The following is a 22,448-nucleotide window of genomic DNA, read 5'->3' on the forward strand; positions in this document are numbered from 1 at the left end:
GATAGACATATGATACAGTAGGCTTTAATTAGTCAGATTATTTAGCCAAATAAGCTAGAGTCATTAAATATGCTTTTTATATATATATATACAACAGTATAACTAGGAACTAGAAGAGAACCTCCAGGAGACTGTAGACTTTAATAGATCAAAAGAGGGAAGAAGTACAAGCATAAAGTGCAGTGGCTTGTTTTCATGCTGTATGTGGAATATAACTGTGTGAATGCTGACCTATCAGGAGCGAAGCCACTAAGAAGAGAAGCGGACCATCGTTAAGGTAGTAAAGGAGTGTGTAGCAACAACGGAGGCTCAAACTCTGGTTGTTAAAGAACAGAAAAGACCAGGACCAGATCAGAGACCCGTTCTCTCTTCTTGCGGCCTGGTTCTTCTCTGTGCTGTGGATGCTGCAGCCTCTGTTGTGCAGCATTTTGAGAGAAGGACCACAGAGGAAGAGCAGAGAGAGCTCAGTGCAGGACTCCACATCCAACAGAGTAATTGCTAATTATAGCAGTTGTAATTGTGTTAACCTCTGACTCCGTATGTATGGATTTGGTTTATTAAACCGTCCAGTGACATGCAGTAGTTGCATCTGTCAGCGCTCTCTGATCTCCTCCTGGGTCTCATCAAAAGCAACGAGCCAGCTGCACAAACAGCCACCCGGCAGCGTGAGCTTTGACGGTGGTTTGATCGTACTGAAAGTGCAGGATGTGCTAAGACACACGGGCTTTTCAGTGGGCCAGCTCGTCCACGGGGTTTCCACACAGAGGAAGTGCAGCTCTGCTGTGTTGTAACGTCACCGCGTAAACCAGACACTCACCTTCTAATCCTGCAGTCGGATCAGAGGCAGGAGACAAGCAGTCCATCTATGCCCTTGTCTTTATCTTTCATCCCACTGATTAGCGGCGAGCAGGCCCGCTCTATACGGGCCGCGTGTTTTCTTTAACCTTGAGTGTTTTTCTGGATTGTTCTTGCTCGGATAGCTGCTGCTGCTCATGGCCTGAAGGAGCAGTTCTGTGTTTTGGGAAAAGACATTTTAAAATTACAAGAAGGTTCCTCCCACTCTGTGCATCCAGTTTGAAGACATAGTGTAATGTACCAGAACTGGAGCAGCTGGCCGGGCTCTGTGGAGCCGCCTCGGTTCTGGTGTTGCAGCAGACTTTGGCTGCATGTCATAGCTCTCTCTCCCTTTGTTCAAAGCCTCCGTCTCACCACATCTCACCAACAGGGATGAGAAAGGCCGTCCAGTCCATCCAACAAGGCAGCCTGCTGTTCTGTTCAGTTCTGTTCACTTTTATTTGTATAGCTCAGTTCACAACACGTGTCATCACACAGAGCTGAATACAGTCAGGTATGGACCGGAACAATCCAGAGCAGCCGCTGGACTTCCTCTGAGCGGTGGGAAGGAACCAAAACCCCCCCACAGAGGGAGGAGGAAAACAAACCTCCAGCAGAACCAGGCTCAGGGAGGACGGCCATCTGCCTGGACCGGTTGGGTGAGAGTGGGGATGGGGGGCCCAAGATAGCAGATGGAGAGCAGCGACAGAACAGAACAATAAATGTGAATATAAGTGTTGTGGGGGTTGGTGAGGCCAGAAGCTGGAGGTCAGAGACGTGAAGCTCCAGATCCAGAGACGTCCACAGAGAGAACAAGGCCAGAACCTTCATGTGTTGGGACTCCTGCAGTCGCTCAGAGACAGAAAGTCAACCATCATGTCATGTGTTAATTATGAAAAGGAAAGGAGGAAAAACAGAGCAAAGTATCTGCACCTCACCTGTTAGAGGTGGTACCGCAAACTTCCCAAAATCAGGACTGCTTCCTGAAACATGGCAACACCTGTCTGTCCAGCAACACACCTGCCTGTACAGTCACTGTTTTATGCATCAATCCACTCGTTTTCTTTCAGTTTTACAGTCGTTCTGTCCAATTAAATGAGTCTGTGTTGATCTGAGCCTAACGTTAGCATCTGCATCGCTGTGTTGTCCCTAAACACCTGCACACTGGAACCAGAGGAAACAGGTGATGATTAATCTGGTGTAAAGTTCCAGGAATGTGGATTTAAAAAGAAGCAAACCATGTCTGTGTATTGGCATGTGTCTGCTGTTTGGAGGAGTGACATGAAGAAGGCGACCTGCTGCTGCTAATGTGATGTGCTTTCTGCAGTAGCACGGATGGAAATGAAGACTCAGGAGAACTGGACTTCAGCGCTTTGTTAAAGAAGAGGTAAGCGATGACAGAGAAACACCAGAATCCTCACAGTCATCGCAAGACTTTCTGTTTTCACATTTTTTAATCAAACTCTTTCCCCCTCTTGTCCTTTCTGGATGTTCTGGTGTCTTCAGAGAGTAAGTCATTTCTACGTCTGCAAACTGACAGTAGTGATGAGCAGCTAACAGCACCGACTGAACACTAACCCACTGCACAGCTGACATGACATCCGTGTCTCTGGAGTTCAACTTCTGTTCTTGCAGTTTACAAAAGCTTCTTTTTTTCTCTTAGATTGGAAACATGTTGTAGTTTTTAGTGTGTATACGAGTATATATGCCTGTAAAAGAAGTTTTCTCTTTTTATTGCTTTTCATCAGTGAATCAATCTGTTTGTTTTGTTGTTGGGCTGCAGGCTGCTCGGTGGTTAGCACCGTTAGCACCGTTAACACCGTTAGCGCCTCACAGCTAGAAGGTCACCGGTTCACGTCCCGGTGAGGACACCCGGGATCTTCCTGCGTGGAGTCTCCATGTTCTCCCCGTGCAGCGTGGGTTCTCTCCAGGTTCTCCGGCTTCCTCCCACAGTCCAGAAACATGCTGAGGTTAATTGGTGATTGTAAATTGTCCGTAGGTGTGAATGTGAGTGTGCTTGGTTGTCTGTCTCTAAGTGTAGCCCTGTGATAGACTGGTTACCTGTCCAGGTGAACCTGCCTTCACCCTGAGTCAGCTGGGATAGGCTCCGCCCCCCATGACCCTGGTGAGGATTCAGGTGTAGAGATGATGATGGATGTAACTACTTGTGGAAATCTGTTTTCACGTTGACATAAAAGCATCTTGTAGCCAGATGCTACTGACCAGGACTCAGTGGTGAAACGCTGTAAAGGGGAAACTTCCAGGCCACAGAAAGTCCTGATTTCCAAGTCATGGGTCGTGACAGTCCAGTCACCGTCTCTGATGTTTCACGTTTGTCATGACACTGATCCCGCTCACCTCCAACAGCAGCTCTTTAAACCTGCCTGGATGTGTTTAGGACGCATCGACACGCGTGTAGCTGCTGAATCTCACAACGAGCCACACTTTACAGCCTTCACACACATTTAGAAAATCACATCTGTTGATGAAACACCACTCACAGATACTCATAGCAGCTGGATGGCGGTCTGAGCAAAGGTGGGCGTCAGCGCTGGCTTTGTGTGGGACTGAAGCTGACGCCTGATGTGTGTCTGCCTGCTGCTGTGACCTTTGCTGTAATATGTGTTTTGTATTTGTGATATGCTGACTGTGTTGCTGCTGTTTTAACGTGTCTGGTTTGTTTTGCCCTGTTTGCCTCTCGGGTTCTGCCTCTGAATAAGCAGCAGTTTCTTAAAATCCTCAAAGTAAGTAAGACGCTGCTGACGCGCTGTCTGACGTGTTGGGTTTCATTTCTGTGCTTGATGACAACGAAAGCTTGACTGTATTGTTTTATAGTGATATTAAAACAACTTTTATTTACTGATTGTTTAGTCTATGGCATTAATGATGTCGTCAAAATGAATTTCATAATGATGAGCAGCTAGATTATCAGTCTGCAGGTCATTGAACCTGGAGTTAGTCAGCAGTGTCTGGATTTTACTCTTGGTCAGCTGTTACTGATTCATTAAAGTTGAATGAACTGTGAATATAATATTATAATGTGAATAATAATGAGCCTGTCAGTGTCTGAGTGACAGCATCGACCTCATTTCATGTACACCATGTAAATGTGGTCCCCGGTGCTCCGGACCGGCTTTGACTTTGTCTTTGTCCGGCCGGTGTGTGTGATTCAGAGCGGTGCAGACGAGCTCAGATCCCGACGTGGACATCTGGAAGATCCTCAGCAGCGCTCCCGCCTCAGAATATGAAAAGATTGCCTTTCAGCATGGCATCACCGACCTGCGAGGGATGCTCAAGAGACTGAAGAAGATGAAGAAAGAGGAGAAGAAGAGTGAAGGTTGGTGTTCAGCTTGATCCAGTCCGAACAGAAATGCTAGCGGAGGCCTGAGAGTGACAGATGACTGTTTTATTTATGCTCTGAAACTCAGCTTTCCTCAAGAAGCTGGATCCGGCCTACCAGGTGACCAAGGGACAGAAAATCAAGCTCGCGGTTGAGGTCGCCAATGAGGACGTTGAGGTGAAGTGGCTGAAGAACGGACAAGAAATCCAGCCGACTGGAAGGTTTGACTCCAGCTCAGCTCCATAGAACATGCTGAACATCATCATGACTCTGTTTGTGATCCTCTCTGTTTCTCCCTCTTCCTCCTGCCTCCGTCGACAACATGGCCTCCTTGTCTTCTCATCACTAGCAAGTAGGTGTCATCCATTACAATCGAGCTCCATCAACAGTCCTATTTTATGTAAAACAGGTGTTCAGGTGTGTTTAAACCAGCCTGCTCTGTGTCCAGGTACATATTTGAGAGTGTCGGCAACATGCGCTACCTCACCATCAGCAACTGCTCCCTGGCTGACGACGCCGCGTACTGCTGCATCGTGGGCGAGGAGAAGTGCACCACTGAGCTCTTTGTTAAAGGTACTTTCGAGGAAATGTGCGGCACAGCATTAGGATTCACAGCTAAATCTCTGCTTCTGGTCTGTTCTCCACAGAGCCTCCTGTCACCATAGTGAAAAACCTGGAGGATCAGATGGTCATGAAGGGTGAGCGGGTGGAGCTGGAGTGTGAAGTCTCGGAGGAAGGAGCCAATGTTAAATGGTTAGACGTGCTTTTAATCACTCAGCTGTCAGAAGTTGGGTTTTAAATGTCCTCGGATTCGAAATCCTAAAATACAATCCAGTCGAACCAGAACATATCCAGTTTGTAAGCACTGATCAATACAATCAATGAGCAATCACTGGATAAAACAGCTGCTAACCGGCACAAAAATCAGATGGAATCAGCTCTTATTCAGCGTTTCGTTTAATTTTCAGTCACTCTGAACAGTTGCTCAGACACCCAGCAGATGGCATTTGAGGTTGTCATGTCTACAGACAGATGCCAGACCTCTGAGCTCTGCCACAGCCTCAAGTAATGCTGCAAGCTATAAATTATCACCTCCATGAAAAGGTCACATCAGCACCTCAGCGTGTCCCACGTGACATTTATCTGAAGGAGAAAGTCGCCGCAAATGCACATGGTGCTGTTATTTGAGTGCAGTTGTTGGAACGTGGGTCAAAGATTAAAACAGGTCAGAAAAAGTCAAACGATGAACAGCGAAGCAAAGACAGAAGCAACAGATGGACGGAAAACTGGCTGCACAGTAACAGTGGATGTGATGTGATCATCGTGATAAATCTGTCCAGTCCCGGGTCGATGCTCTGACGGGACGTTTCTGTTGGTTGGAAGCAGCACATGTGAAGGTCTGAGGTCGCTGCTGTGTGAGCTTCAAACCACATTTTGTTTATTCAGCAAATAAAGCCAGCGTAGTTGTTCCTGCGTGATCTAAATGTGGACAAAACAAGTGGTCACATCCTGTGTGGGCAGGTGTTTATCACAAAGTGAGATGTGTCTGAAAGCTCCCAAAATAGTAAGAAGACCTTTGAGCCTGGATTCACTTTATCATATGATGTTTTTCAGCGGCTCTTAAAGGCACACTCCCCGATCACGGTGCCGCTCACAATGATTCTGGTTTGTAATGTGAACGTCCACGCAGGGAGAAAGACGGCGTGGAGCTGACCAGGGACGAGTCTTTCAAGTACCGCTTCAAGAAAGACGGCTGCAAGCACGTGCTGATCATCAACGAGGCCACCAAAGAGGACTGCGGCCACTACAAGGTTAAAACCAATGGCGGCGAGTCCATGGCTGAGCTCCTGGTGCAGGGTGAGTGTCGGTCATGCTGTGAGTACAGTATGAACCTCTTTTGTCAGTGATGAATTCTCCGAGCACACATTCCCGTGCTCTACCAATAGCTGCACGGCCTTGCCTCTCTTGGCATGCCGTCTATCTTTGGGACATGGCCCACATCATTCTGCCAAGGTTGCTGCAGCGACGTAAGTCTGCATGCCAGCTAAAGTTAGAAGATGTATATTTCACCTGAAGGGCACAGGTCTGCTCAGATGGCCTCTCTGCTCTCTGTTTCCCCTCTTTGTTTTCTGTGCGGTTGATTTAATGTCTCTTTGTCGCACCTTTTACCTCCAAAAGCACACGTCTGTGTAAACACAAGCACAATAAATAAAACCATAAACTAGTCCCACACTTTTATGACACAACCACATGTTTGTCTTGCTTCAAAAACATTTTCTGTATTTCAGAAGCAAGTTTGCGGCGGCAGTCTGAAGTCTGTAATAAAGAGTGAGTTGTATGTTTTATTGCTAGATGGTAGGCTTCCCTCTAGCACCAGGTCACAACAAGCTGCTGATGCTGATGAGAAACCTGCACTGAGCCTCTCAGAGTTTTGTAAGTGTGAGATGTTTTTTAAAAGTCACACATGCTGTTGTTTGCTGGTGGATATGCTTAGACGTGTTAATTTTAATCTACAGGTGATCTAAACATGACGGATGGGGACGATTCAAACTCATCCGTACATGGACGTAGGCAACAAATGAAGTGCAGCTAGTTGCCCCAGTAACCTCCTCCCCTCACAGAGCAGACATAGTCGTCATGAACCTCAATTAATCTCCTCCTCTTAATGGAAGACATCATTTAGTCCTGACTCCCCCGAGTAAATATACGCTCACGTTTGCATATATATTCATATGTGTGGTATATATATGTGTGTGTGTGTTTGTCTCAGGGGGTGGTGTGTGTGGACCTTGCTCACAGTCCAGTTAGGTTTATCCGATCTGTTAATCGAACATCCCGCCTGCCAAGAATTAGCAGCTGCCATCGTGCAGCAGGGATCAACACCTCCGTCCTCAGCACAACTCCCATTATAATGCCATTCCCGCCGTATTTCTCGCCCCCGGCGGCGAGCCCTCGTGAAACTCCTGTAACCTTTACAGGCAGCGTGGTGTGAGTTATCTCGCCCAGATAACACTTTCTTTGGGGTAACTTTAATAACTCTCATGTACATTATTTCCTGTGATATACAGTAATAACCTGCAGCTCCTCCATCTGCTCTCTTCATATCCTCCCACTTTATTTTCTACCATAAATCCAATTAACTATTGCCCTTGTGTCTGTTGCTACGAGACAACACACAAAGGAACGCCTCACGCTCCACAGCTATTACCATATTATCCACACATACAATAGCCTCATCTCATTTGTCTTTTTTCTTATCGAGTTATCCTCACACGTCATCATCACTATTCCGTCGTCTCGTGAAGCGAGCGCCTCCTCTCACGTCTGAAGGCCTCCACAGTTTCCGTTATCTTCACTTTGAACGTGCGGTTTTTCTGACTGTGCAGAGAAAGAGCTGGAGGTCTACCAGAGCATCGCTGACCTCACGGTGAAGGCCAAGGATCAGGCGGTTTTCAAGTGCGAGGTGTCGGACGAGAACGTGAGGGGAACCTGGTACAAGAACGGCGTGGAAGTCAAGGCAGACGCCAGAATAAATATCACACATATCGGCAGGTGAGGACGCCTTTACAGGTATCAGACACGCTGCGTATGTGGCGGGACATGACGAACTGAACTCTTCTGCATGTAGGAACCACAAACTGACCATCGATGAAGTCAAGCCTGAGGACGAGGGCGACTACACGTTCGTGCCCGACGGCTACGCCTTCAACCTTTCTGCTAAACTCAATTTCTTGGGTAATACTGATGCTTTCACTTTGTCAAAATCGACATCATTTAGGCCTCAAAAATGGAACTTGTACCTAAATGATTCTGTTTTTTCTCCATTTCTCAGAGGTGAAGATCGACTTTGTGCCACGTCAAGGTACACAACCACAGACCTACCGTAGTGACACCAGGTGGAGCAGAAGTCAGTCCATTAACCACTTACTTTGCTTTCTAAGACCCTCCTAAGATCCACCTCGACTGTATGGGTCGCACTGCCGAGTCGACCATCGTGGTGGTGGCTGGAAACAAACTTCGCCTGGACGTCCCCATCACCGGAGACCCAGCTCCCACAGTGATCTGGACCAAAGGAGAGAAGGTAGCACAGATACGAAGGCCCGTGTTGTTAACATCAGTGTGTCCATGTGTCCAGAGGGGTGGGAAAGATCTGAGGCTTCATTCATTATCAGATACATACCTGCAAATCTGATTAATGCTGCAAGTTCAAACTCAGAAAATGCAGCTGTAATATGATATAATAGAAGCAGAGGGGATGTATTTTCATCAGCTAATGCTACGGAGGCTGGACTAACTCGTGCAGCTGGCTGGGACGCTGCAGTGCTGCTAACAGCTCAAAGCAACGATGCCAACTAGCTGCTGGTCTTTGAAAGAGAGGTTTCATGCCCTCTCTTGGCTTTTTACTGCTTTGCTCTGCTCAAATGTAGGCTAGTTCTGTAAAACCTGTGGGAGAAGAGACAGGAGGAGACACAAACACGTGGACCGTGAAGGACGGGGAAGTAAGTGTGCATGTCTGAATATATGCCTGATTTCTGACTCTGGAATCAGAGTCGACAGCCGTGCCATCAGGCTTCTACCTTCCAGGATGTGTTTGTTCCTTCTTCTCATTAAACCAGACTGTACCAGGCGAACAGCTGCAGCCGGTGGAGAACGCCGTAGTGTTAGCACTTGACCTTTGGAAAGATAATTCCTTCATAACCCTACAGAACCGATCCTGCAGCTCAGTCGTATTGATCTGCTGCCTGAGGAAGAACATCCTGCAGCAGCAACAGCTAAACACATGCATGAAGAACATCTTCTCCAGCGGCTATCGGTGCACACGTGTGTTTTAAAGAACAGGATTAACCCTGTTCAGGACCGATGGGGTCTTTTGGACCCCAGGCCATGTGGTTTAGGTGACAGGTGTTGGTTTTTTATTTTAAATACAAAAAGAGGGACATGTGTCCTGCATGTGGAACCAAACATACGTCAGCTTATCAGAACATGGATTTAACATAAAGTCTATAATGAACACCAACACAGATTCTGCACAGATTCTTTCTTGGGGTCCAGTAAAAGACCGTCTACGTATGGAAACATGAAGGTCCTGGACAGGGTTAAAGTCTGCATGCAGCATGCGTCCATGTCAGTCAGCATGGTGTGGATCCTCCCTCAGGCGGACAGCTCAGAGGAACTGGACAGGAGGTACCACTTCCAGAGTTTTACAAAGTGAAAAAATCCATTTATACACATGATTGTTGAATCAAATGTAACATTGCTGTTTGAATTAACTGCCTCTGTTCTACAGTGTAAAAAATAATCTGCTTCTTTGTGCTGCACAATTCAATAACGGGCACCGCTGCAGCTGTGGGACTTCAGCTCAGTCAGTAAATGCACTCATAGGAACCTTCTTCTTCAAGCTGCAGTGCATCACTGTATGGACACAACTGCAAGATGTGAAACTTGTGAAACGTCCAACGCTGGTTCTGCATTTGCACGCTGACATCTGGAGTTGTATGTTCAAATCAGCATGTGCTGTATGCTCTGAAAGCTCTGAAAGCTCTGAAAGCTCTGAAAGCTCTGAAAAGCATGATTCTTCAGAAACTTTGTGTTGGAAAGTTAGCTCTTGCGTAGAGACTCTGCTTTGTTCCTGCTGTGTAGGTGATCACAGAAGGAGACGGCAGAGTCCATGTGGAAACCACCAAGGGTCACTGCATCTTCACTCTGGAGGGGGCAGAGAGGCAGGATGAGGGAATCTACTCGGTCGTGGTTCGAAACCCTGCTGGGGAAGACACTGCCGATATCAATGTGAAAGTTGTCGGTAAAGCAGAACTCCTCCGCTGTTCACTGTAGAGCACAGACGTCAGGTTTTATCATCACTGTGTCGCTAGAACCACAGAAGTCTCTTCATACAGTCATGAAACTAACTTCAGTTCCTAAAAATCTGTGAAAGCACTGATCACATGATCAATGTTTCCCCCCAAAGATGTTCCCGACCCTCCCCAGGCTCCCACAATCCTCAGCATGGGGGAGGACTCCTGCGTGGTCCACTGGGAACCCCCTCTGTTTGACGGCGGACAGCCGGTCATCGGTAAAAACGCATCAAAAGGCTTCTTTTGTTGACGTTATTTGCTGATTTCTTGGAACACACTTTGCTCCTCCTGTGATTCTCAGGTTATGTGATTGAGAGGAAGAAGATTAAGAGCTTCAGGTGGATGAGACTGAACTTTGACCCCTACCCCAAAACCACCTACGAAGCCCGACGAATGATTGAAGGCGTAGCGTACGAGATGCGAGTCTACGCCGTCAACAGCATCGGCATGTCTCGCCACAGTCCCGCCTCACAGCCGTTCGTGCCCATCGGTGAGTCTGTCGTCAGTTTCTTTCCGCGGCTGCATCACATATTCAGTAAAGCTGCTGTTGATGAGCACAGAGCTCATGAACGCTCGATCAAATGAGCCAAACAGATTCTTTCTGACGCGATGACGTCGACGTGTCTGCTGGAGTTTGAAGGGTCCGGTTCAGTCAGTCTAAGGTTTCACTCAGGTCACGCTCCTGATTGACTCGTGGTGGTGACAGGACGCGGCACGTTTACTGTGTCTCAGCTGTAATCCAAGTCTGGAGGTTCACAGACATGAGTAGCACCAACCATGAGGTGAGCATGTGTGTGCTACATGACCACATGGAGCCGGTAGAGGAGCCGGTAGAGGAGCTAGCTCTGCAGCGTACAACAAACCCAGCAGGGAATGAATCACCTTGAGAAGAGTCAGCAGAAGGCCTTCACTGTGTCGAGGTGGTGCCGTGACATGATTATGTTGAGAATAAGTTTCGGTAAGTTGTACTTATGTCAGAGATGGGAGCACTTGTTGTAGCTCGTTGTCGTTAAATTCAAACTGTTGGAGCTCTAAAGCTGAGTCACAGCAAACTGCCCCCAGTCAGCAGCACCACCAGGTCAGTGCAGTTAATATGTCTGGTTATGAAAAAACGACTTTATGTACAGATATATATGAAACGTTCCTGCGTCTCAAACACACTGAAGTTACAACAAGGCTGCATTAATGAGCATTTGAACTTGAACACTTGCTAGACGTCATTAAAGGCGACGGGAGGAAGGACTGCAGCGCTCACACCTGACACGTGGAGCGTCCATCCCCAGAAACACAGCGACGTACGGGAAGTCTGCTGCTCAGCCCCGCCCCACGCTGGACACTCTGTAGATATATTTTTGTTGAGTGCATCAGTTTTCAGCCTTTGTTATAGTTTTATGCAGCATTTGGAGTTACCATGGTAACAGCAGTGATTTAAATGGAAATCTGAGTGAATGTAAATTGATTTGAGAGGGAAGTTTACATCCGCCACTGAAATGGACCAGGTCACCTCCTTCTCCAGCATCTACACCTGGCTGGAGGAGGAGAAGCTGGACAAGAAACTCCACCTTTAGCCTCTTGTTCCCTCAACATGTTGTCACACAAACGCTGCAAATCACATCCACAACAGTCCGATTCTGAAGTGAAATGGCATCACAACAGCATCACTAACAGTCCCATGAGCCTTTGCACCCCTCAGAACTGTCAAATCTTTACCATGTTTCTAATGAAATGAGAATGCATAGAGAAGGCAGAGAAAGCTCAGTGCAGCAGGTAGACGGAGACGAGCATCTCCGCCCGGACGTTGTTTCCACCTGCAGCGTTAATGGTGCAAATGTTGTGGACAGATGATGAGAAACTATCACACCAGAGTCACAGAGCGTTAACTTACTCGATAAAGAGGTGCGAGTGTAGGTCAGGAGGCGCAGCGCTGGTGATTCGATCCTCGGCTTCGTCTGTCCACATCCTTGAACAAGACACCGACCATCTGTTTACTGGCCGTGACAGCGCTCCAAGAATTCAGCTTTGTGCTCTCCTGGACAAAGGCTGGGACTGACACAGCAGAGCCACAGACATCCACTTCATTCTTGTGTCTTTGCTTAAACCTGGTGCCTACATTACCCAGAATGCAACACAAGTCCTCCAACACCTGCAGAACCGAGCAAAGAGAATTACCGATCAAGTTCTGGACTTTGGTGTCAAATTTGTAACTTTTTTGATCATGACACTGCATTTGGTTTGTTGTTGTGTCGCACAGTCCTGATAAGAAACTTTATTTAATGATAATAAACTTTATTTAATGATAATAAACTTTATTTAATGATAATAAACTTTATTTTTTGAGCCCTTTTTAAAACAAATGTTACAAAGTGCTTTCCAATAAAAATAAATAAAAAATTGAAATAAAATAAACACACAGAATAACTGATAAAAGTATAAATCACACAAATAGAGTAAGAAGCTGAAACATAAAAGCTCTTTGATGAAAATGTGTTTTAAGAAGAGACTTAAAGCACAGAACCAGCCGTGTCCTGTTGATACGACGGAACTGAAGAACGTTCTGGATGTAGATCAGCTTCATTTTGTCAAGCACATTATAAATTAAACCTAAAATAATTTACAACAACCTGTCCAGGGTGTCCCCTGCCTTCACCCTCAGTCAGCTGGGATGGGCTCCAGTCCCCCCGCGACCCTCGTGAGGATTAAGTGGTGTATAGAAAATGGATGGATGGATAATTTATAACAAATAATTTCTGATAATAAGAAGAAAACATTTAAGATCAGAGGAACACTTCAGATTTAAGTTCATGTCTGATCCTCTCTCCCTGACGAGTCTGTTTCCGTCTCCTTCTGACCAAACCGTCTTTATTGAAGATGTGCTTTTGAACAGTCTGGCCATAAATCTGCTGTAAACACGTCAGAGAGAAATCTGCCGTCCAGCCATCAATCCACCGCTCCACCTTGACACTCTGACTTCTGTCATCCTGGGACAGAACCAGGAGCTGATCACAGTGAAGTTCATTTTGCTTCATTCTGTCTGAGTTACAGACCAATCAGAGACAGTGTGTTCGCAGCAGTCTGGGACACGGTTTGTGGTTGAATCTCGTAATTCAGGGGCTCAGGTTTTGATCGTCTCTTACTCGGTCGCTGATTTTTTAACTACCATCTCATCCTCCACTTGTTGATTTAAGAGGGAACATCATTGCATCCAGATGGCCAATCGCTTGTAAGACAGCTGATTAGGAAACTATCCATGGCATCCTTCTCTATAAATATTGGCCTGGAAGCCCTCGACTCTGCAGGGACCAGCTGCTTAACACAGAGGGGTTTGTTGCTACTGTGCAGAAGAAGTATTGTTGTTACTGCAGCTAAGAGAGGACGGGGTGGGCGGCTGCCAGCGACAGAGACAGAGAATGAGAGCATAGGCCAGAGGAAGACGAACACAAACAGCTTCGATCAGCAGCAGGACGGCAGCACAGAGACAGGATGACCAAACCCAAGCTGCCCAAGACGGCTGAGAAGAAGCCAGTGGAGGAAAAGAAACCAGTGGAGGAAACATCAGCCGATGCTCCAGCAGAGGCTCCAGCAGAGGCTCCAGCAGAGGCTCCAGCAGAGGCTCCAGCAGAGCCCGAAGCCAGCAAGGCTGAAACCGAAGCCCCTCCACCTCCGGAGCCAGAAGCCGGCAGTGAACCACCGGCAGCCGCCCCTGCAGAGGAAGCCCCCAGCGGAGAGGCGGGAGCTCCAGCTGAGAATGAGGCTCCGCCAGAGGAAGGTGCCCCCCCGACAGACAGCGGTGCCCCTGCAGAGGAGGGAGCGGCACCCCCGGCCGAGGAGCCCCCCGCCGAGCCAGAGCCAGAGCCAGAGCCCGTTTGCAGTAGGCGTCATTTACTTTCACATGTTATCATTTAGAACAACAAATCAAACGTGTTCATATGTGTAGGAAAACTGCTTCCCTGATTCTCAGAGGTGCACATGCATGAAGGTTTGGCTCAGGGGTGGAGGTGTGGGTGTTGCAGGGTCCCGCTGGGAGTGTTTAAGCCTCCGTTGTGCTTTTACAAACAATCCTGCCCGGCACCTTTAGTCCCTGCTGCGGTGACTTTCTACACGCATGCAAACCCTTGACCTTTGACACGAGCTCCCATCATTTGCTCCCATCGTATACTTAGCTTGTGTCCCGTGACAGCAGAGCTCCAACCTCAGTGACGACAAGGTCACCGCTAACATTTGACACCTTTCAATCTGTCCACATGCTGTCGACAAGCTGCTGCAACATCATAAAATTTACGGTTGACTAAATTTTACCGAGGAAGGATGATGTGATGTTTACGTACACCTGCACAGTCAGTCGTATCTGCACCACACCAAGAACTCGCCTCCAGCTCTGCGCTCGGTACCAAGTCATAGGATGATGCTGCTTCTTCGGGCTGCCTTGGCCGTGAGTTTCTGCTGAAATCATTTTGGTTTCAGCGACTTGTCAGTTCTCTGATTAGTCAGTGAGTCATACCCAAACATCTCAAAGTCATCTCAGGCTGCAGCCCACATGAAAATACTCAAGTTTAAAAACAAAAGAACAGTGAAGACACGGTGTCAGTTTGTGTCGGAGTGCTGGGAGGACACATCTGGGATTCCTCTCCAAGTCATTTTGAACATCAAAGACTTGATGCATTCTGGGGATTTTTCCATTTCTGCATCAGTTTATGGTGGAAAAGTCTTTATTGATGGAAATGAAAACAGAATTCAGGCACGACATCTCTGTTCAACACATAGCAGAATCTATACAGATGATCGGTTTAAGTATTGAGCTGCATGAATCCTCTGCGTCTCCTCCAAACTCCACACCAGTGGCTGAGCGCATCGACAGCATGTTTATATCACAGAAGACATATGAGGAGTAAAATTAGCAGCTGGTGGCTTCACACTGTTTTACATGGATTCAGACGTTCATACTGAAGAACCTTGAAGAACCGGTCCTGTCGGCTCGCAGAGATGAGCTCTCCATCTCATTGTTCTTCTTCACAACTGATTTGCGGCTCCGATGTCACAGCTGGCCTTTGTGTTGTATAGAGTGGTTCTACAGTGTTTGAGTGGAGCCGGTGTGCTCGAGCTGCTCTGAGCCATCAGGGTTGAGTGTAGAAGAGAAGCTCTGGGTCCATGCCTGTGATGCATCCAGCTTCAGACTTTCATAGAAGAACTTCAGCGTTCACTGACTGAAGAGAGACTTTGTCACCGTGGAAACAGAGACGAAGCTCTGATTGGACAACATCGGCTTCGCTTTGTCTTGAGTTCTGGTCTTTTCTTGTTTGAAGCCGAGCTGCACAGATCACTCAGGTCTTTACTGCTCCAGATGTCTGGAGTCTCAGGAGGCTTTCATCTGCTGCTTTATGCTGAACAAGCACAGTTTATACATGTGCTGCTCTGCTGTCATCTTCTGTTCTGACAGAGTTAAATGTAAAGGATTGATCTGTGACGTCTGTCGGTGGTCGTCATGCACATCTTTACTCCACAGAGTCCTCAGCAGCCGTCCTGATGAGAACGTTGATCGGTCATGTGGAGTCTGTGCAGCTAAAGTTCATCATGACGCCAGTTTTCTGTCCTCAGAGTGTCGTGTGGGTCGGAACCGCTGAACCAACCGTCTTTTAATGCAAACAGAAACCAAAGTCCAGCAGCTACATGTAGGTCAGCTCGTGTTTCACTGGATGAGAGAAGATCCATCACATGGCTTCCAGGCTGATCGGCCGTCTGATCACCGCTCATGTACCCACATGTCTAATATCTGTTGTCATGTGAAGTAGCTGTGAAGCTGCACACAGCCCACTTCTGCCACGTCCAGAAAATACCGGGCTTATTAGTTTATATAATAGTAATAATAATGATGATGATCTTTATTTATGGAGCACTTTTTTTGTATTTGGCATCAAACTACAACGTTCAGGATTCACGACACAGAGATCAAAAAGTAGTTTTACTGGAAGAAATAAAAGACAGCGCAAAGAAAACTGTAATCAGATTACTTCTGACAACACTTGCTCCCCGTCCATCACTCCAGAGCCTCGAGGCTTCAGTTCTGTGCCCTGAAGCAGAAACAGACCTGCTCAATGTGCTCACTGGTGCATGAGGTTCTAGAGGTCAGAAGAATACCTGGGATAGAAGCCTAGAGAACCTTCACAGCTATCACAGAACCAGAGCGGGGGCCAGAACAGGAGTGACGTGTTCATGTTTCTTGGTTCTGGTTAAAAGTCTGGACTAGCCTGGAGCCAATCAGTGGCTTTCTATTCATCTGTTTGGAGCATTTTTGCCTTTATTGTGCAGCGAGCAGTGAACAGACTGACAGGAAAGGTGTGAAGGCCTGGAGCTGTTCAGCATCACCTGTAAGCAGGAGCCTCACAGGTCACACAGCACCCAATCAGAAATCACTTCCTGTCACTGTACAGCTCCTGCACGTTAGGAACCATGTGGACAGAAGCAGTGAACACCCATAAAGCCACATACGCCCAAATCACAGCCTGCTGCCCTCAAGAAAGAGGTACCGGTCCATCCAGGCCCGCACATCCAGACTCACCCACACGCTCTACCCAAGTGCAGTATGGGTACTGAACACACACTCCAGTCTATAGCCTGAACTATTGATCACATGTATTTGTTATTTCTATTCTATCCTCGTTACCTTTTAAAGATCCAGGCTGACTCGCCTTCGTAGCAGCTCTGTGCTCCGTATCAACGTGTACCATATTATATATAGTATATATTATATACAACATAGCATATGTTATATATAATATATATCGTACACATATATACTATATTATGAATGTATGATCCCAGAGCTGACTGACGCCTGATGCTGCACCAGTCACCTTCAGGACACAGTTCAGTTCCAGCACTAACACCAACACACTTCCAATACTTTGCATCATATCAACTGAATGAATACTGAAGAATATGTGAGTTTTATCTCATTGGATGACGTGAGTAATTTGATTTTGAACCTTTACAGATGAACCTATTGTGTGATAGCTGGGTTGTGTTGAAGGTTTTATCTTTATCTATTTGCTTCAAGGTTCCAGGTGACTTTACTGGTACCTGCAGGTAGAGCTGTTCTGCAGCAGCAGGAGACGGTTCTGACAACCCACACAGACGTTTAAAACACAGGACAGTAGAACAGCACAGCTCACTGAACAAGATTAAAAGCCAAGTAAAATAAAAGAGCCACTAAAATGCCAGTAAAACCCGTCAGCAGCACGATGCACAGGGACGATAAAGACATCACACCGGCTCCCGTTGAATAGAAATAAATAATAAGATTACATGAAATAAATTCAACTTGTCTGTTGTCTCGCTGAGCTCAAGAGGACAAACAGATGAAATAATAATAATACTACTTTAGAAAAATACCCCCAACCAGAGCATGTGATGCTTCCAGAGGTCGGTGCTGCTGCTGCTGTCTGACAGCAGCCGGTACGGAGCTGAAGACATGGTTTCATAATATAATCATAATCATTAGTCATCTAAAGAGGACACAACTATAGCCCAGAAATACTCCAACACGTCATACACCACAGTTCATCTGGGCTGGTTTCAACAAGAAGCCATCCTTGTAAATCTAAGAATAATTTTTCATTTCAGAGACTCGGTCATCACTGAAGCTGTCCAATAACATCCTGTGTGTGTGTCACGTGATGAAGAACTCGTTCTTCATGTTCAGGAGCTGCTGCTGCTTCTAATGACGTTTACCAGAGACTGTATTGTGAAGCCTTCAGCTGTGTGTCAGTTATCACTGTGTCCCTGTGTCTGAAGTCACCTTCAAGGAGGCAGAACAAGGGACAGAAAAGTAAAGTTTGGCTGTGAGATGATGCTGTTACGAAGCTGTGTGACTTCAGGTCATTCCTGGTTGTGTTCATCCAGGAATTCCTTCACTGTTTGTTGCCTTTAATGCTCTAACGGACTAACAGGGGCCTTTATCTGCCCTCTCAGCCCCGACCAGCGAGCCCATCGGACTGTGTGTCGACGACGTCAGCGACACTTCCATCGTGCTGAAGTGGCGGCGGCCTGAGAGGATCGGCTCGGCTGAACTCGAGGGCTACGGGGTCGAGTACTGCAAGGAGGGCAGTGAGTGCTGGAGCCGGCCGCCGCATGCTTCTGATCAGGCTTTATTTTTATAGCACACAGCATCAGAAACCATCAGTCTGCACAGCAGGGCAGCCAGATGATCAGACACCAGGAACACATGTCCTTCCTGTCTCTACAAATCAGTGTTCAGTCAAATCAGAACCAGGACGTGATGTGAATCGTGCCTTTAACCCGCTGTGTGTTTACAGCTGATGAATGGATCCCAGCCATGGAGGGTCTGACAGACAGGACATCAATGACCATCAAAGATCTCACCACCGGAGACAAACTGCAGTTCCGTGTCCGGGCCTACAACACGGCTGGACCCAGCGCTGCCGCCACTCTGGCCCAACCCGTCACCATCAGAGAGATCATGCGTCAGTATCCAGAGACCGCTGGACTCTCTGCTTCAGCTTCCTGTCTGGGCTTCAACAGGCCAAACACTTCTCCTTGTTTGAACTCCTCCTTCTTTCATTCATCTCATTTTGGTGGTTTTTCTTTTGCAGAACGTCCTAAAATTTGGCTCCCCAGAAACCTTCGCCAGACTCTCATCAAGAAAGTCGGAGACACCGTCAACATTGTGATTCCGTTCCAGGTATGAATCGATCTGAATCCACCACACAGCTCGGACTCGTGTCTGGCTGCAGCAGGAGCGCTGATAATGACACACCTCATTAATACACACATGATGTGTCGTGAATGATCCAGCATCACCGACACAGAAACAGGTAGTGACCCGTAACCCCGACACATCCACCCACCATCTATACACCGCTCATCCTCACTACGACCGCTGACCCCGACACATCCACCCTGAGTCAGCTGGGATAGACTCCGCCCCCCATGACCCTAGTGAGGACTAAGGTGTAGAGATGATGGATGGATGGTTTTGGATCATCGCTGGAGGACGAGTATCTATATTCTTGTGGTCACATATTTCACAGGCCTGGTTGGATTTGAGGCGTTTCTTTTCCGTTCCTGGAGTAAAAATATGAAGTTTGATGTGAGGTTGGTGCCAAAGAAAAGGTCAATGATACAATAAGCTTTGATGAATCCCAGAGTGAGGACATTTGCATGGTTAGAACAACAGAGGGGATGGTCCAAACACTTCAGAAATATCAGTAGAACATTTTAAATAAACAAAAAAATGCACATAAGTCATGTTTTTTTTTTTGTCATATGTGGATATTTAGATGTAGTGATCATATTGCACATATCAGTAGTATTTCACAGACCCTTTAATGAGCAGAAACACTGATAAAGAAGTATTAATATTGCACAGATCTGATCTGTTTATCTCACCTAGCATGCTAACCTCTATGTTAACTTGAAGGCTAACTGTTAATAGGAGCTGGACCAGGTGGTGGAGCTACGTAGAAAGTTAAGGTATCGCTACGATCATTAGGATCCATCTTTGGAGGACCAGGAATGTCTGAAGCAGATTTCAGGGGAACTTGCTCAAATGTTGTCGAGATGTTTCACCTTCAACCAAAATGGTGCGTTGACAGACTGACACAGATCCCACAGCCACAGGAAGCATCGTCATGTACCTGAAAACGTTTTCAGATTGTTATAAGGTTGGTTTGGGTGTCTGTCATTCATAGATGGACACATAAGCTGCAACCCTTCCTTCGTCTCTGCTGGTCTTGCAGGGTAAACCCAGGCCCAAGGTAACATGGAGCAAAGACGGGGAGGCCCTCAGCCCCCAGTTCGCCAGCGTGAGGAACAGCGAAATTGATACGATCCTCTTCATCCGCAAGACGGAGCGGAAGCACTCGGGGCAGTACGACCTCCAGGTGCAGATCGAGAACGTGGCGGATACGTCTAAAATCATGCTGCAGATTGTTGGTAAGCAGGACTGAAAACACGTAGGACTTCCTGTGAGAATCAACAGGAAAAAAATGAAGTCTCTGTCATAAACTGTTGCTCTAAAGACGTTTCCAAAGAACTGCTTCTCCTGTGTAGATCTCCCGGGGCCTCCACAGGCTCTGAAGATCGTGGATGTCTGGGGATTCAACGTGGCGCTGGAGTGGAAGCCACCGAAGGACAACGGTAACTGTGAGATCACCGGTTACAACATCCAGAAAGCTGACAAGAAGACCATGGTGAGCCTCGACACCCATGGGTCCTGGTTTTTATGTATTGTTCAAGCACCAGTGAATGCAAATTAATTGTCAAATAAACCAGAATGCGACCAGAAGACGTGTTGATACGAGCTCCCACCGGTGGTGTCCACATGTTGTTCCACCAAATGATGAGAATCTAAAGTCCAGTGCAGCAGTCCAGGAGATGTCTTCCCTGCACTGGACACTCTGTGTAACCTCAAAAAGCACTTTTTCCTCTTGTCATGGTAATGATGCATCACATGATGGCAGTTAGCAGCAAGTCTTCAATAGTCCAGTTGGGTTTTAGACTCATCAATTCAAATTCAATTCAATTCAATTCAGTTTTATTTGTATAGCGCATATTTACAACAACAGTCATCTCATAGCGCTTCACAAAGGCAGAAACAGAAACACCCAACAATCCAAACATCTGGATTCTCTATAAGCTTCAGCAGTCTGCTGGTGGGACGGAACCAAAAACCCCCACAGGGGGAAAAAAACCTCCGACAGAACCAGGCTCAGGGAGGGACGGCCATCTGCCTCCACCGGTTGGGTGGATGTAGGATGAATTATACAATTCATCAGAACAGCACCAGTTCCCAGCCGTTTATTCTGTGGTTAGCCGATGCGAGGCCCGTAGTCTCCTCTATGGGCCAGTAGTGATGCATTCGGACCTGCTGGCTCCGACCGCCACCATCCTCCACCTCGAGCTGCCAGCAACACTGTCCGCCTGGAATGTCCTAATCTTATCCTTGTAGCCTTGACCTGGTCCGGATCGTCTGTGCGGTGACGCATGGCCATTGTTCTGCTGCCAGCGTGGCCGACGGTTCATGTTTCACTGGAGTCATTATTAGATCAAATTAATTTCACTTGCAACACGCTGAGCTTAGGGATGCTGCTCATCATGTTACCTGCTACATGGCACAGATAACAGTGCTGAGGACACGTGCACTTTAAATCCACCCAGATCCTATTTCAGTCTTGTACCGAAATGAATAAAATGTGAGCAGTTACGCAGCTGCTTTGGTTTCAGGTCCATTATGAAGGTGACTGGATGTTTTAATGAGAGCGAACTCTGGACAGCGTTAAACAGTGCTGGCAATATGAATGTGTGCCGATAGGTGACAGAAAGAAAACCAACCAATAAGGATATACTTCAACCTCTAGAAGTCAGTAAAACTCTGCTGCAGGGATGGAGGCCCGTCTGGACACTGAACCACTGCTCCCCCAGCAGACTGCATCATGACTGTTCTGCACTCATTTGTTCACGTCTCCTTTCATTTGTCACCTACTTGTACAAAACAAACCATTTACTGAAGCAGAAGACCAGCCTCTGAAGCCTTTCTTGTGTTTCATCTGAAGGAGTGGTACACCGTCTACGAGCAGTACAGGAGAACCAACTGCGTCGTGTCCGACCTCATCATGGGAAACGAGTACGTCTTCCGAGTCTTTGCCATCAACCTGGTGGGCCTCAGTCAGGATCCCTGCGAAACCAAAGACAGCGTTTTCATCCACAAAACAGGTGAGTTGTGACCGCTCATACATGAAGATACAGAGCAGTCGTCATAGATACAGAGCAGAGGGACAGCAGGTGAAGCAGCTGATGGTCTGTCTCCTCAGGTATCGCGTACAAGCCGCCCACCTACAAGGAACACGACTTCTCACAGGCGCCCAAGTTCACACATCCTCTGGTGAACCGCTCCGTCATCGCCGGCTACAACGCCACGCTCAGCTGCTCCGTGAGCGGAATACCGAAGGTCAGGAGGGTCAGACTTGGTCCAGAACGTCTGTGTTCCATCACAGACGCAAAGCTGCTTTCTGTGGTCAAAGATGGTTGATAATAGCAGGAAGATGTGAGGGGGTTCTAATGAGGTCTGGATGGAACGGTTCCAATCTCATGACGTCAACTCAAATGTATTCATATCACATGTTGAAGTGTTTTACATGATGTAGGTCAGGCAGCAGCACCAGAACAAATCCATGTAAAAGAGAATCAGACAGAATAAAACATGAAATCAAGGCAAAGCAGGATAACAGAATAAAACAGACATGAAGCTGAAAACCATGAGGACCTCTGAGAAATGTCAGCACAAGAGGTTTGGTTGTGAGGAGAAGCTTTGGAGCAGCGGCTGCTCCCAGGAGTCCATTCAGGCCTTCACGCCTTCCCTGATAGGTTAAAGATTAACTCCAGACTCCAAACCAAGTCCACTGACTGTC

The 22,448-nt window shown here is 47.2% G+C and overlaps 1 protein-coding gene across 1 annotated transcript in view; it reads left to right on the forward strand.

The window, feature by feature from the left end:
- mybpc3 (myosin binding protein C3) overlaps window positions 1–22,448 on the forward strand; it is a 33,354-nt gene that overhangs the window by 8,329 nt on the left and 2,577 nt on the right. The window contains exons 7-29 of the mRNA XM_008291460.1: window positions 239–277; window positions 2,162–2,221; window positions 2,341–2,343; window positions 4,008–4,171; window positions 4,263–4,395; window positions 4,524–4,526; window positions 4,623–4,747; window positions 4,822–4,927; window positions 5,865–6,031; window positions 7,561–7,726; window positions 7,803–7,909; window positions 8,007–8,036; window positions 8,116–8,255; window positions 9,815–9,974; window positions 10,140–10,244; window positions 10,328–10,516; window positions 17,992–18,126; window positions 18,336–18,503; window positions 18,633–18,721; window positions 19,779–19,974; window positions 20,092–20,231; window positions 21,594–21,753; window positions 21,852–21,988. Coding sequence (XP_008289682.1) covers window positions 239–277; window positions 2,162–2,221; window positions 2,341–2,343; window positions 4,008–4,171; window positions 4,263–4,395; window positions 4,524–4,526; window positions 4,623–4,747; window positions 4,822–4,927; window positions 5,865–6,031; window positions 7,561–7,726; window positions 7,803–7,909; window positions 8,007–8,036; window positions 8,116–8,255; window positions 9,815–9,974; window positions 10,140–10,244; window positions 10,328–10,516; window positions 17,992–18,126; window positions 18,336–18,503; window positions 18,633–18,721; window positions 19,779–19,974; window positions 20,092–20,231; window positions 21,594–21,753; window positions 21,852–21,988 — 2,722 coding nt within the window. The remainder of the gene's footprint in view (window positions 1–238; window positions 278–2,161; window positions 2,222–2,340; window positions 2,344–4,007; window positions 4,172–4,262; window positions 4,396–4,523; window positions 4,527–4,622; window positions 4,748–4,821; window positions 4,928–5,864; window positions 6,032–7,560; window positions 7,727–7,802; window positions 7,910–8,006; window positions 8,037–8,115; window positions 8,256–9,814; window positions 9,975–10,139; window positions 10,245–10,327; window positions 10,517–17,991; window positions 18,127–18,335; window positions 18,504–18,632; window positions 18,722–19,778; window positions 19,975–20,091; window positions 20,232–21,593; window positions 21,754–21,851; window positions 21,989–22,448) is intronic.

Source organism: Stegastes partitus, unplaced genomic scaffold (assembly GCF_000690725.1).
Source record: "Stegastes partitus isolate 25-593 unplaced genomic scaffold, Stegastes_partitus-1.0.2 Scaffold744, whole genome shotgun sequence".
Classification (NCBI taxonomy): domain Eukaryota; kingdom Metazoa; phylum Chordata; class Actinopteri; family Pomacentridae; genus Stegastes; species Stegastes partitus.